This window comes from Bubalus bubalis, chromosome 24, assembly GCF_019923935.1.
Source record: "Bubalus bubalis isolate 160015118507 breed Murrah chromosome 24, NDDB_SH_1, whole genome shotgun sequence".
NCBI classification, from domain to species: Eukaryota; Metazoa; Chordata; class Mammalia; order Artiodactyla; family Bovidae; genus Bubalus; species Bubalus bubalis.
This window is the reverse complement of record NC_059180.1, coordinates 2,745,345-2,759,704: the sequence shown is the minus strand read 5'-3', so window position 1 is coordinate 2,759,704 and position 14,360 is coordinate 2,745,345. Positions and strand designations below refer to the sequence as shown.

Sequence of the window (14,360 nt, the reverse complement as noted above, 5' to 3'; positions counted from 1 at the left end):
AAAAGGCTGAAGAAAATCTCTGGTGCCTCACTTTCAGCTGAATCTGAGCCTGGGTTTTTTTGCGGGGCAGAATATTTGCCACAGTCTGGTTAACAAAGATCGTGTACAGGAGCTAACCTTGGGTGGCTGACATCTGCAAAGTGGAGAAACATGGCTGAGAGTTTAGACAATCATCAAGAGGTATTTGTTTCTGGGGTTGGGAACCTGGGCACCCCAGCCCCTCAAACATGCCTTCTGAGGGGGCCATCCCAGGGAACCTAGGGCTTCTCAGCAGCTTTGTGCCTACGCCACCAGGAGCAGCCTGAGGTGTCCTGGCCTGGCCCATCCGGCCTTTCAGGCTCACCCCTAACCTGTAAACACTCACTCTGGCTGAAATTGGCTGTAGGGGCACTCTGTGGTCAGAAAACAGCTTTGCTTCATTTTCCTCTGCTGAACCGAGGGGAGAAGGAGTGTTCTGAAAATTAAGTTGAAGATGACCACCATCCGAAGGGTATGGATGGGGACAGCAAACCTGGGGGGCGGGCGGAGGCATGGCCCCGACGTACCGTCGTCTTTGGTGCGTTCCAGGATGGGGGGCAGGCTGGGGACCCCGTTCCCGATGCGGGTGAAGGCCAGCACCTGGAGCTCGTAGAGCACGAACTTGCCCAGGCCCGCCAGGAGCGCCGACTGCGTGTGGTTCCCGCGCACCACGTGGCTCCGGGGCTCGGGGTCCAGGTCTTTGGCCCTGAACAGGATCTGAGCGGGGACACACAAGGGCGGGGAGGGGAGGCAGTGTGTGAGGAGGGGCCTGGGGGGCTCCGGACCCGTCCTCCCCCAGGGCAGCCGGCTGAGGGCGTGGGGATCTAATTCGTAACCGCTGGCGCTGTTGGGGAAGGAGGGAAGTGCAGCAGTTTCCTGGAGACCGGAAGGAGGCTGCAGCGATGACCCAGCCCTTGGCTGGCTGGGCGAGCCGGACGCTCCACTGTAACTCCCAGGATTTGAGGTCCCCGGCGGCAGCCCCTAACCAGGGCTCGACACGAACACAGAGACATCCTGCTTCTTTTAAAGGAGCCGGCGGCCACTCGGCTACATGGTTGTTAGGAGGCGGGCCTCCTGCCTCGGAGGACCTGGGGACCCCTGAACCCAAGACCCCGCCCCGGGGCCGTTCACTGCCCTCACTGCAGATGCGGCCGCGCTGAGGCGGCCCCTCCACGGCCCGCCGGCTCCTCACTCCCAAAGCTCGCCCCCTGGGAGCTGGCCCGCAGGAGCAGTGGCCGGAAGGCTGTGAAGGGCGGGGGTCGGGAGGGAGGGCTGTCCACGGCCAGGTGGGGCTGTGGGCGCTGCTCTCAGAGCTGGGCTGGGGGCGCTGCGTCCAAATGGGTCAGAAGGGAGTGATCAGGATGCCCTGGGGTGGCGGTGGGGCGTGAGGACGGGAGGAAACAGAACAGGATGGAGTAGATGGACGGCCCAAGGAGAGGCCACAGCACATGACACGCGAGGCCTCACGGTCAAACCCAGGAAGGTCCGCCCTGCTGCTGGGGGAGCGGACGGCACAGAACAGGGGGGTTTTGAGGGCCTGGGTAAAAGCACACAGGGCTGGCCCAGAAAGGTCTCCCAGAGAAGCCGGGAGGTGTCCGAGCCTCGACACTGAGGCCAGCGCCCAGGACGGACACGGGTGGCGATGACACGTGCAGACACGCGTGTAGGGGCCTCTGGACACGTCCTTGGCATTGTACAAAATCAGCCACCGTCGACTGGAGGGAGCAACCGCCATTCCGCCCATCTTAGGGGGAGGACACGGGCTCAGAGCGCCTTGTGAGGGCCTGCGTGACGAGGGTGGAGCGACCCTCACCCCAGACGGTGATGAGGGAGACGAGAGGAGGGGGGTGAAGTCCAGGAAACAGGCCAGAGCCAGCGATGCACAGGCCATGCGAGTTCGCGGGCTGGGGAGGCAGGCGGGGAAGGTCACCTGAGCACGTACCTTGTAGCCCAGGATCAGCCCATTTTGGTCCGGTTCGGGGACCGAGGCCCATGTCAGTAAGATCTGGGTGGAGCTGACGGCCTCGGCTGACACGTTTTCAGGGGCGGCTGAAGGAACTGCAAGGAATGAGTTAAAGAGATTGGCTCTGGAAGTCTAAAGGCTTCTACAAATAAAGGTCTAATTCTTCCCCTTCTAATCAAGTTGTCCTTGAAATAGCAATGCACTCTGAGCGTTTTTGCAGTGATCAGATTAAACTTGCAGGGGTATCACGGAAATGTAAATCTCCTTAATATTAGCAACAAATTCCATAAATCCTGGGTATTTAGGAGCTCCATGTTACCGGAGTCCACCCAGAGAGAAAATAAGCTTGTCTGATTCTTATATTAACTGGTGAGAACTGTGGCTTTTATCTCAGATGGAATCCTCACTTTCAGACACAGTTCATGGACCTCTCTAAATGCGGACTTTGTGGGGGACAGGCAGGCGGAGAGGGGAGGAGGGGAGGTTATGATCTGCGCCCAGGGTGGGGGCAGGGGAGCCTTACATGGTGCACCTCTCTGTGGGGAGGGGGTGACAGGCAACGACCAAAGCGAGTGTCAGCACCCCCAGCGCCTCCACGGTCGAAAAGGAGAACATGTCAAGTTCACGAAACTCACGGGCACAGAACACGTGATGGGGCTGTGACACCTCCTCAGTGACCACCCGCAGGACCAGCCTGCCGACCGGCTCACTCATCCACCCGCCCATCCGTTCACTCATGCAGCCACGCACTCCTGCACGTCCCCTGTCACTCATCCACCCCTCCTCATTCACTCACTCACTCGTTCACTCGCTCATTCACTCCCTCGCTCATTCACTCATTCATTCACTCACTCACTCCCTCGCTCATTCACTCGTTCACTCACTCACTCCCTCATTCACTCATTCGTTCATTCACTCGTTCATTCACTCACTCATTCATTCATTCACTCACTCGCTCACTCGCTCATTCACTCGTTCACTCACTCACTCACTCATTCATTCATTCACTCACTCGCTCATTCACTCATTCGTTCATTCACTCGTTCATTCACTCACTCGTTCATTCACTCACTCGCTCACTCGGTCATTCACTCACTCATTTGTTCATTCACTCATTCACTCACTCACTCACTCATTTGTTCTCTTCCACACTCACTCATTCACTCACTCACTCATTTGTTCCCTTCCACACTCACTCATTCACTCCCTCATACATGAGCACTTCCTTCTTTCTGCTCAGCCATTGTGAAGGCTCCTCTGGTAGTCAGTCTGAAGACAGAAAGTAACGTATTTTTGCACGATAACACTGCTCCCCAACTCTGCTTCCTAGAGCTTCTGTACCAAAGCGATGTGGTCTTTGCTGTGGGTTGAATTGTGTCCCTTCAAGCTCCCATGCTGAGTCCTGACCCTCTGGGCCCAGAATGTGACCTTATTGGGAAATATGGTCCCTGGGATGTAATGGGTCAGATGAGGTCACATGGGGGTGAGGTGGTCTCTATTCCAGCAGGACTGGCATCCCTGTGAGAAGAGATGGACATGCACGTGGGGAGACCCCCAACCCCTGGCAGCACTGGATTTGTACTGCCACAGCCGAGGAGCTTCCAGAAGCTGGGAGGGGGAAGGACCGCCCCTCCTGGCACCTCCAGAGGGAGTTCAGCTCTGCTCACATCCCTTTCTCCACCTTCTGGCCTTCAGAGCCTCGAGAGAATACATTTCTGCTGTTTGAAGCCACCACTCTGGGGCACGTGATTACAGTAGCCCCAGGAAACAAGGGGCTGCTGTAATGAAGTCTTTAAGAAAAAAATGACAGGACTCGTGCAGGCCCTGGAGGAGATGCTCTCCGTTGTTGGCCAGCTGGTCCCAGTCGCTCCACAAGCGGCAGGTTTGGGATGGAGGCGGAGGAGCTAAAGAGGGCCCAGCGGCAGGCCGGGCCTCGCGTTGGGCCTGGAAGGACGGCTTTCCTGGCCTGACTGCCTGGGAGGCGGGAACCCCCCACTCCTTGCCCCCTTGTGAGGCTGACTGATGGGCCTCGGAGCCTGACCGACGAGGCTGCCTGAGGAGGCTGACTGACGGGCCTCAGAGCCTGACTGACGAGGCTGACTGACGAGGCTGACTGACGGGCCTTGGAGCCTGACTGACGAGGCTGACTGACGGGCCTTGGAGCCTGACTGATGAGGCTGACTGACGGGCCTTGGAGCCTGACTGATGAGGCTGCCTGAGGAGGCTGACAGACGAGGCTGACTGACGAGCCTCAGAGCCTGACTGACGAGGCTGACTGACGAGGCTGACTGACGAGGCTGACTGACAGGCCTCAGAGCCTGACTGACAAGGTGACTGACAGGCCTCGGAGCCTGACTGACGAGGCTGACTGATGGGCCTCAGAGCGCAGGCGTGAACCAGCTGCCACGTGGGTTGGCCAATGCCCCCACAACACACACACACCGCTGTTGGAGCCTGTCTGTTCTGAGCATGGGGTCCTCCTTCCTGACAGTTCTGGAGAGAAGATGCTGGCCAGCTTACCTGATCGATTACCTTTTTCTTCCCAACTACGTCAGTAGAGGGTCATTCATTCCATCATTCAGTCATTCAACAAAACACTATAATTCACTTGAGCAGATTTGTGTCACAGGGAGAAAATCTTCCTGGCTTCCAGTGAACTCAGCCCCCTGAAGGGAGCAGGCCAGCCGCACACACCACTCCGAGTCCCCCACCTTCTGCAGGGGCTCCCACGGTGCCACTCGTGTCCTCCGCACATCAGGGGCTCCCCCTCGGTGTTGTAACTGCCAAGGCAGTTACCAGGACATTGCTGACACATATGCTTATTTTATTAAAAAAAACAACTGAGCGAGAAGCTGGCACCTTGCATCAGTTGTGAATTAAAGGTGTTACTTATCATTCAAAGAGAAGGTAAACCTACAATTTTCCGATTTCATTTTCCACTTTATTTAGAACCAGGTGAGAGGAGCAAGTATACTGTACCCAGACACTAGTGTTAAGTTCTAAATTTCCATCTCTCTGCAAAGAGAGAGGCCATTGTCATAGCAACGCAAACTGGCCGCCTCTCAATCCTTAACTGTCTCCTGCGGTTCATCTTGGAGACCGTAAGTGCCCAGTTCTTATGTAGACCTACATGTAACAGATGACTTCCTAAGACGTGGTAACATGTGCCTCCACACACTGGCAGGCCATCCACGTCCCCAGAGAGTGAGGGCAACTGGGCAATTGTGGCAGCTCAGCCTCGGTGCCCAGAATGCAGCTGGGTTCCCAACGAGGAGACAGGCTGAGCAAACGGTAGTGTTCACGATGAAAATTTCAGCCCATTCGAGTCTTACCAGGGAAAACTGCCATTTAGTTACAAAATATTTATGTTCTTAAGATTTGGGGAAAAAATCTTGCACATTACATAAGTTGAGGGAGATTCAACTCCTTCCCAACCTGGTATCTTGAATTTTGAGACAGTCCTAGAAACTCCCCTTTCATCAAAAAGAGTACCATTTAAAATGCATTTCCTTCTTTTCTTCTCTCTCCTCTGCAGGGCTTTCCTCTTAGCACCAGCTGTGCCTCATGTAGTGTCTTTGGTTTTAAGGGCCTCGTTTACCCTTATAATATATCATAAGATGTCATGAAACCAGCTCAAGTGCCCGTCAAAATCAGACACTTCATGTAAATGTGGTTTGAGAAGTTCTGCTTATTTTATTAAATAAGCAGTGGTGCTCCCACGGCTGGCTTTCAGCATGTCTGTGCACTGAGCTTCTTAAAGCATGGACATACAGCTATCATCGTGGAGGTGCTGCGTGTTCCAGAAGGGACCTGCAGGCTTCCTCTCCTCCCAGCTCCCTCCGACCCCATCTGACTCCATCAGCAGCTGTGACTCTTCACCAGCGTGCCCTGGAGACCCCTTCACCCTCTTCATCAGATGCCGTGATGACCTCTGACCTCTGTTTTATTTTTTGTTGTTGTTGTTGTTCAGTTGCTAAGTCATGTCTGACTCTCTGTGACCCCACGGACTGCAGCACGCCAGGCTCCCCTGTCCTCCACTATCTCCTGGAATTTGCTCTAACTCATGTCCATTGAGCTGGTGATACCATCCAACCATCTCATCCTCTGTCTGACCACTGTAAGGATGGCTTTTTAGCAGCTGGAAGGATTTTTACAAAAAGATACTCTCAAGGCAGTCATTTTGCCATTGGTTGTCTTTGTTGAGTGGTCTTTGAAAACTTATCCCAAAATATTATTTTCCACTTAAAATTTCACTTTCTTCACCTTCACATGATATTTCGTTGTTTTCTGAACAAAAGGCTGTGGCTAAGTGCAGAGCTTGAGGTTGAGTTACTTTCTTTCAGTTCCTTCAAGATTATTATTCCATTGTCTTCTGCCCGCTGTTGTTCTTGAGAAGTTGGTTTCAAACAGTCTTTGCAGGTGAGATGTCCTGGGTCCAAATATTTTTAAGATTTTCTCTTTGGCTCTGGTATTTTGAAGTTGTAGGGCAGTGCAATTTGGTGCAGATTTATTTCTATTTTTTCTATTCAGGAGTCATGTCTTCAGTCTGATACACAGTGTCTTACCTCAATTCTGTAATTTCTCAGCCATAATCTCTGTGTATTTCCTCCTCTCATTTCCCTGACCCTGCCCCCCATCCTTTCTGAATCTTATTGAATGTATTTTGGACCTTCCCAGTCTAGTCTTTGTCTTTTAAGTTCTCTATCATACTTTCAGTGTCAATGTCTCTGTGCTGTATTTTGAGATTTTCACTCATTTTCAGCTTCCAGTTTGGCAATTTTCTCTTTCACAGTGTCTAGCCTACTTATTACTTCAATGATAGTGTTTTACTCAATGATTGTGTTTTATTTTATTTTTCCCTAAGAAAAACTGTTTTAAATGGTATTTTAATCTCTACTTAGAGTTTTAATGCTTTCTTTTAATAACGAAAGACTTTATTTATTTTTAGCTTTAGAATCAATGTTACATAAACAAGTCAACATTACATATGATTTGTGTTTAACACTGTGTAAGATTAAGGTATACAACATAAGACATGAAGAAGACAGGACTTGCCCCGGGCTCAGGAAGCCTCTGAGGAAATAGCTAAGTCCTGATGCAGCTGGTTTCCTGTCTCAGACTTCCCACCTTCGTCTCAGCCTTCTTGGGTGGAGGTCAGGAAGGTATTCTGAGCGTGACATCTAACCCAAGACTTTCCACCTTTTTCTCAGCCCTCTTGGGTGGAGGTCAGGAAGGTATTCAGAGCATGACTTCTAACAGCCCACGTGGTCTAGGGTAAGCAGTTCCCTGATACATCAAGTGCTGAACAGCGTGGGTGGGGGTGAGCTGAAGAGCAGAGATGGTCTTTCTTTTCAGGAGAAAACCTCACTATTTCAGACCCTCGGAAACAGCTGGTTTGTGTGTCTTTAGAGTGTCAGCAACACTCTTTTCTGTGTTTCTACAAGCTCAAACCAGGCCAGCAAGGGTCCTGCAAACTGCTGTTGACCAGTCTGGCCATGGAACCTAGAAGATAAGCATTCTGCTGAGTGACCTCTGGAAGCTCTCCTCCCTTCCTGGCAGTAAGCAAAGGGTTGTGAGCTGTCTCCGGGCAGGTGTCAAGAGGCAGAGGCACCCACCCTTTGCTCATCTCTCCCCTCTGGCCACTGCATGCAGATGGCAGCTAGTCAACAGGATGGCAGAGCCTGGGTCCTCAAATCACTCCATGGACTCACTAATAGGAACACCCATCTTAACGCTGTAAAGAGAAACTCCCATTGTGCGAAAGCAACACTTTTTGAGGGTCTATTTTCTGGGGCAGAGGAAAGTGTCTCAACACACCACACGTACAACTGTCGGGAAGAATTCCTGAACACCGTGCGTCAAAAAGATCCCGTCAGTCCCAGTATGCCCCTACTTCTGAGCACTGGTGGTGAAAATCACCCCTAATTAAAGACAACAACGCAAGTCCAGCCCCTGGGAGAATCCATCATCAAATGCAAAGCGGTGTCACGGGCTCTGAGGCAGGTTGACGTAATTACTCAGGAAAGACACGGTAGGGGGCGTGGGGTGGGGTAAGGATGAGCCAGTGAGATGCCACCGAGCCTGGGCCCACTCCTCCTCCAGGAGACACGGGAGGGCCCGGAGCCCCAACTCACCCGACTCCCGCGTCCGGCCCCGCACGGCCGCACTCCAGGGCCCGGCACCGATGGCGTTGAAGGCCTGCATCTGCAGCTCGTACTCGGTCCACTCCTCCAGCCCCTCGACCGTGAACTCCCGCTCCAGCCGATCACTGATGACTTGGGTCAGCACCGCAGAGGGCAGGTCCGGGCGCCAGTACTTAATCCTGTAGCCCACGGACTCGGGGTTCCCGTTGTACCGAGAGTCTGGCAGTGGCTGGAAGCGGACAACAGTCTGTGGTGAGCCCCCGTCTCGGAACCACACCCCATGAGGGTCCCCAAGCACCAGCCTGTCTTATGGGGCTGAGTCCATGGAAAAGCTACTCTGGGGTGAATATTCTTGGACTTTTTCTTTTTTACTTTTCCCTGGAACTTTTCTTCTGTTAATTACAGGAAGCCTTGTCAGTAACTTTAGCTGGACTTAATTTCTTTTAATATATTGTGGCTTAATTTTGTGAGCAAATGTTCTGATTCAATGTCAAGCTGGCTCTCTTACAAATACTTCGGACCCGTTCCGTGTCGACCGAGCTTAAGGACTTATAGGTCGAGCCCGTGGGACGGTCGACTTTCTTCCCTAAAGAATATGTCTTGGTTCCAAGAAGCCAGTGGGTAACGCTACTAGTTAATAAGACAGCTGGGGATGGTCTGAGATCCAACACTAATTGTGGGGTGCACTACTTCTTGGTTTAATGACGAGATTAGCTTTGACCTGGACAAAGGCAGGAGGAAGCGATGACTAGGCTCCGGGCTCCCCCCAGCACCGCCCCCCGACTCACCACCCAGCGGAGCCGCAGGCTAGTCTCGCTGGCAGTGCGGACGGTGATGCTGGTGGGGGCCACGTCTGGGGGTGCCTGCAGCGTCTGGATGACCCGGGAGGACTGACTGAAGGGGCCGGCGCCGACAACATTCACCTGCCTCATTCGGAACCTGCAGGGAGAGGGGACGCGGGAAAACGGAAGGAAACAAAGCCCCGCGCCAGTTTCACACAGCACATCACGGACCTCGGCAGCTCACTTTACTCTGAATGTTTCCCCCTAAAAACGAGTGAATCTTGATTCATCTGCTCTAAACTAGGAAGGATGTTAAAATGAGTGTAGGTTCAATAGCACCTCTCATTAGGTTTTTTTAAAAAAACAAAAACAAAAACCCTCACTTTGGTATTGTATTGAAACGGTGTTCTTCACAAAGATATCATTTCCCCTTTTACTCCCTGAATTAGTCATTCTCAGTCTTTTGTTCCCTGGTCATATGAAGTGCATCCATCCTGGCAGAACAGTGAGGCTATCACACCCAGCATCTGAGATAACTGGAAATCCTATCTCTCTCCTCAATCTTACGGGAAGTCACGGCATCTCAAGCAGCCACCGACACTCTGTCCTTTGTTTGGGCCAAGGATTTACTGCCTGGATAAGTTTCAGGGTCAAGAGGCAAAGGTTAAATGGCACGTTAAATGCTTGATTAGTGAAACCCATGCCTCCGGGACCCGGGGAGGGTGAGGCAGGTGTTTCAAGGATGTCTGCTCTTCACACACACAGCACCCTAACAGCCCCAGAGGTGGAGTTCTGTGGAAAAAAAAAAAAAAGACCTACATCTCCAATCACGTGGGTCTTAGCTACTGAGCCTGATACACCAGCCATGCCTGCTGGCTGCCTGGCCATCGAAGCTGGTGGAAGGGACGCTGCTGGCCTGGCAGCAGGGACAGTCTCTCTGGGAATGACACTCAACAGCATCTCGTGCCCGGAAAAGCTCAGTTTACTGCTATGATGGATGGAAGCGTCTTGCTTGCACGCGTGCAGCTGGGTTTCACCGCTGCGGACAGAGGGCCCCGGCGGGCGGCTCTCACCGGTAGTGAGTGTAGGGCGTGAGGTCCGGGATCTCCAGCATCTGGGCATCCGGCTCATTCTCCTCCTCGCAGAGGGTGACCCACTCCTCCTCGTCCCCGATGGCTCCAACCTGCAGGACGGAGGGCCTGGGACCCGCTGGACAGTGTGGGGCTGAGGCCGCTGGCCAACCCCTCACACGGGGGGCGTTCAGTCCCGTGAGCACACACCCCCCACCCCCCAACCTGCGCCTCTGAGCGGGGGACCCTCTGTCCCCACCACTGGGTCTGGGGGTTTCAGTCACCAGCTCTTGGTCAGGGCCTGGGCACACCTGGCCCTGCGGACTCAGACCAAGGGCTCGGGATGGAACCTGCCTTCAGGTCCCCTGTGGACAGGGGACCACCTGGCAGAGAAGACCTGCCCAGCCCCACGGGGCCCGAGTGGCTGGGTGTCCCCAGAGAGGGTCCAGAGCTGTTTCCCCTGCCGCGCCTCCTGCTTCCACCCTGACCCCTTCTGCCCAAACGCACGCCTAAGACGCCACCGCTGGCTGGGCCTCTGGATGTCCCTGTGCAGGGGACCCGGCTGCTGCCCTGGGAACTAGCTGAGGTGGTAAAACCCGCCTTGGGGCACAGCTGACCCAACACCTTCCATCCTGAACCCCGCCTGTCCCTTGTCCTGCCCAATGCTCTGCTGCTGATTTTATTCCCTGTCCGTGAACTCCCTCCAGTCAGCTGGCCAGGCGGTGTTCTCAGCCCTTCCAGGACCACCCGGCCTGACCCTGAGCCACACCTCTCCTGATCCCCGTCCTCGTCCGAGCGGCTTCTAGTCCTGCCCAAGCCAGTCTGACCGCCCTGCTTGTGCTGCCTGCCCTGTGGACCAATGGACCTGACCCCGCGAGAGAGCAACAGTGCAGGTGGGGGGCACTGGTCACCAGCTGCCGGGGAAGCCCCCCGAGTTCTCTGCAGGTCCCTGCACCCCGTCCAGGCAGGTGCTGGGCCTGCGCAGGCCTGGGGGGTCGGGGGCCCGGGGACACCTGCAGACGGAAGGCTGTGGGCATGGAGAGCCTCAGGCCAAGCAGGCGGTGCCGAGGTGGGCCGGCCAGGGCCCCGTGCAGGTGACACCCACAGACGGCTTCAGGGACAACACAGGAAACGCGCTCGTGACGTCTGCAGAGAAACCAAGCTGGCAGGCGGTCATGGGGGCGGGGGGGTGGGTGGTGGCATGAGGATTTAGAAGGACCTTGGTGGACTGGAGACGTGCAAGACCAGAAGGGGACAGCAAACATGGGGCCGGGCGGTGCGAGTCCCAGAGAAATGAAACACAGAACTCTAACCCTCTTCATTCACAGCGTGAAAGCGGCTCGGCAGGTCCTCCAGCAAACCCAGAACCACCATGCGACCCAGCAACCTTGCTTCTGGGTCTACACCCCGAAGAAGTGCAAGCTGGCTCTCCAACCTTTGCATGCACACGTTCACGGACGCTCTGCTCACAGCAGCCCAGGGGGGAGCACGCAAGTGCCCGTCGACAGGCAAACGGCGGTGCAGCCCCAGGACGGAGGCTGCCCGGCCACAGGAGGGGCGGAGCGCTGACCCCTGCTGCACCGCAGGCGGGCCTTGAAGGCGTGATGCCGAGAGCAACCAGACCGGGAGGCCACAGGCCGCGTGATCCCATCTCATAAAATACCCAGGACAGGTGGACCCGCAGGAGCAGAAAGCAGACGGCTGGGTGCCAGGGCGGGGGAGGTGGGTGCAGCATCGCCTCGGGAGCCTGGAAACATTTCAGCCCCAGGTGGGGGTGGAGGCTGGAGTGGAGGCACCAATCCGTGAACCATACACTTTGACGTGGTCAACTTTATGTTCGCCACAAATTTCACCTCAATGAGAAAACATCAAAAGTACAAAAGGCAGTGACCATCCAAGAACATGGTGGGGAAAAGATCAGGATGTCAGAGCGGGTACTGAGCTCAGGGGGCAGCGAAGCAGCGAGCAGCTGGAGGGGCAGGGACGTCGGGAGGAGGGCGCCCGGGGCCCAGGTCTCCCTGCCGCAGCACGTGACCCCACAGGAAGTGCTGTGGGCTGGCTGTGCGGCTTTTGTTCTGAAGAATGTAGCCTACAACTGTAGGGCTGGGGTACCCCAGTCACATCCCCTCCTGTCTACCGCTCTCTTTTAAAAGACCTGGATTTGAACGGAGGCCACATCATCGGGGCTCAGGTGGGTGTTTCATGGCCACGTGGACCCGTCGGCCATTCTCCCCACGGGCCCATCTGTTGTGACTCAAGAGCATCACACAGTCTCAACACCTGAACCTCCCGAAAACACGTCCGCCCTCTGCTCTTCTCCACGAAGCCAGTGACGTCCTTAGAATCTGGACTGAAACCGGGCCTTCGGGATGAAGTCCTTGGAATCTGGACTGAAACCGGGTCATAGGGATGCCTCCGTGAACAGGACCCCCCCGCCCCCAAAACTGGCCACAGAAGGCGATGCTCTAATTCCATGCCCTCTGGCACCTTCCGTGAGCCCGATGAAGGGCTGGTCATGCCCAGGCTCGCTCAGACACGGTGCCCGGCAAAGGTTCCCAGTGCTCGTGAGTGAGGGAGCAGCGGGTGGTGCGGGGCTTGGGGAGAGCACCCGAGGGGCAGTCTGGAGCCCGGAGAGGCAGGGGGCCGCGAGCAGACGGCTGCGTCGGGCGTGACGCTGGTCAGAAGGGTGACGCACGGGACCTCCAGGCCTGCGGTTTCTGCAGCTTTGCACCTCAGTTGACAGCGTCTGGGCCGGACCCTGACGAGCGAGTCAGATGTCATCAGTGGCCTTCAGACAGAGGGGCCTCGGGTGGTGCTCACTCACAGGGCCCCGGCCTGCCTCCCGCTCGGGGAATGCGGTGTTCCTGGGCCACAGGTGTGGGCATGGCCGGTCCCGTAGCGGAGCCTCGAAGCTGCAGCAGAAGCCACCTGCCGCATAGTCTGCGTCCTCACTGTCCGCCCACCCTGTCCGGGCCCCCCGCGGTTGTGCATGCCCCCCACCTTCACCTGCCACCGCCTCCTTCCTGAGGCGTCTTCCCTGCTTGTTGTCCCTCGTCCCACAAGCCCCCGAAGGGGATTCGGGGTCTGGCTCACCACTGAAGCCCCAGCACCCTCACCGGGGTCTAGCCCAAACTCGGGGCCTGACTGGTCAGCTTATTAACATACGGATGAATGTGTTAATACAAACAAACGTGCACGATTTCAAAATCAGCGTTGAGATGGGCTGCCCAGCGCTGAGCTCCAAAACTACGATCGGAGAACGCAACTGTGACTCCAGACCTGGGGGTGGAGGGTCGAGCTTCGTTACAAGCGGTTTACACGTGGAGTAAAGAGAGGGGGCGCTTCTCCGCCAGGAGCCAAGGCCTGTGTTTCCTGCTGGGCTCCTCAGGCTCTCCACTTAGATTCCAAGACCATCAGGAAGGAGCGTTCTAGAAGCAACCAGCTCTCACTAATGATGCGCTGGGCAGGGGGTGCGGAGGAATTCTTTAAACATAAAACAATCAGAGCTCGATGGGGAGGCTGGGGTTTTGACGATTTTTTTTTTTGCTTCTTTTTCTTTTAAAGCTTACAAACAGCATTTTGCAATACTTAGGACGAGAGCAGAGATGCCATACATCTCAAATGCTGCTCAGCGGGGGGCAGTCGTGAGCATCCACAGAGAGCCCTGCGTCCTGTGCTGAAGCCCCAGGAGTCTCGGCCTCCTTCCTCCTCTGGGTAGGGCTCTGGGCTGCTGTCCCCAACCCCGGCAGGCACTTGGCACCCGCGACCCAGGAGGCGGGGCTCCTTCAGACCCGCCTGCCCTTTGAATGCCTGGGGTCCCAGACCCTCCACCCCTGCTGAGTGGGTTTTTCATCAGGGTTGCCGAGTTGCCTGCCCTGGGAAGCCCCTGCCTCTGATAAGTCAGGTGGAAACCAGCCTGCCGGGCAGGACCTCTGGTGTCCCCGCTACCCGTGGCCCTGATGAGCTCAGCATCCCAGGGGCTGGGGATCGATGCCCACTCAGAGGAGAGGCATTAACCTCATCCACAAGGGGATGGTGAGTGGAGAGGGGGCACGTGGAGCTGAGGTGTGGGCAGGGAGGAGAGAGGAAGAGGGGGCCCTGTTCTTATGCAGAGTGGAGGAGAGAGAAAGCTCCAGAATCCATGCCATGGAAGCCTGCTGAGCCGAACCCCGGAGTCAGCAGGAAAACCTGCCTGTCCAGCAACCTGTGGTCTGAGCAGCGTCCCCACACCCGGCTGCCCAGAGAGGCAGCCGGGGGCACGGAGGAGGGGGGGTCAGATGGGCCACCCCGCTGGCACCGCTGGCAGATTGCAGCACAACCAGGGCGGGACTCAGACCTGGAAGGGACTCAAGGCCAGTTCCCAAAGAGTCTGGGCAGCCTGCGA

At 55.8% G+C, this 14,360-nt stretch overlaps 1 protein-coding gene across 3 annotated transcripts in view; it reads right to left on the bottom strand.

Annotated features, from left to right (window-relative positions):
- SDK1 (sidekick cell adhesion molecule 1) overlaps positions 1-14,360 on the bottom strand; it is a 628,823-nt gene that overhangs the window by 74,405 nt on the left and 540,058 nt on the right. For all 3 annotated transcript variants that reach the window (XM_045164319.1, XM_045164317.1, XM_045164318.1), the window contains exons 23-27: positions 9,980-10,089; positions 8,913-9,063; positions 8,116-8,353; positions 1,961-2,076; positions 546-735 (exon numbers count right to left, since the gene is read on the bottom strand). In XM_045164319.1, the coding sequence (XP_045020254.1) occupies positions 546-735; positions 1,961-2,076; positions 8,116-8,353; positions 8,913-9,063; positions 9,980-10,089 (805 nt within the window). The remainder of the gene's footprint in view (positions 1-545; positions 736-1,960; positions 2,077-8,115; positions 8,354-8,912; positions 9,064-9,979; positions 10,090-14,360) is intronic.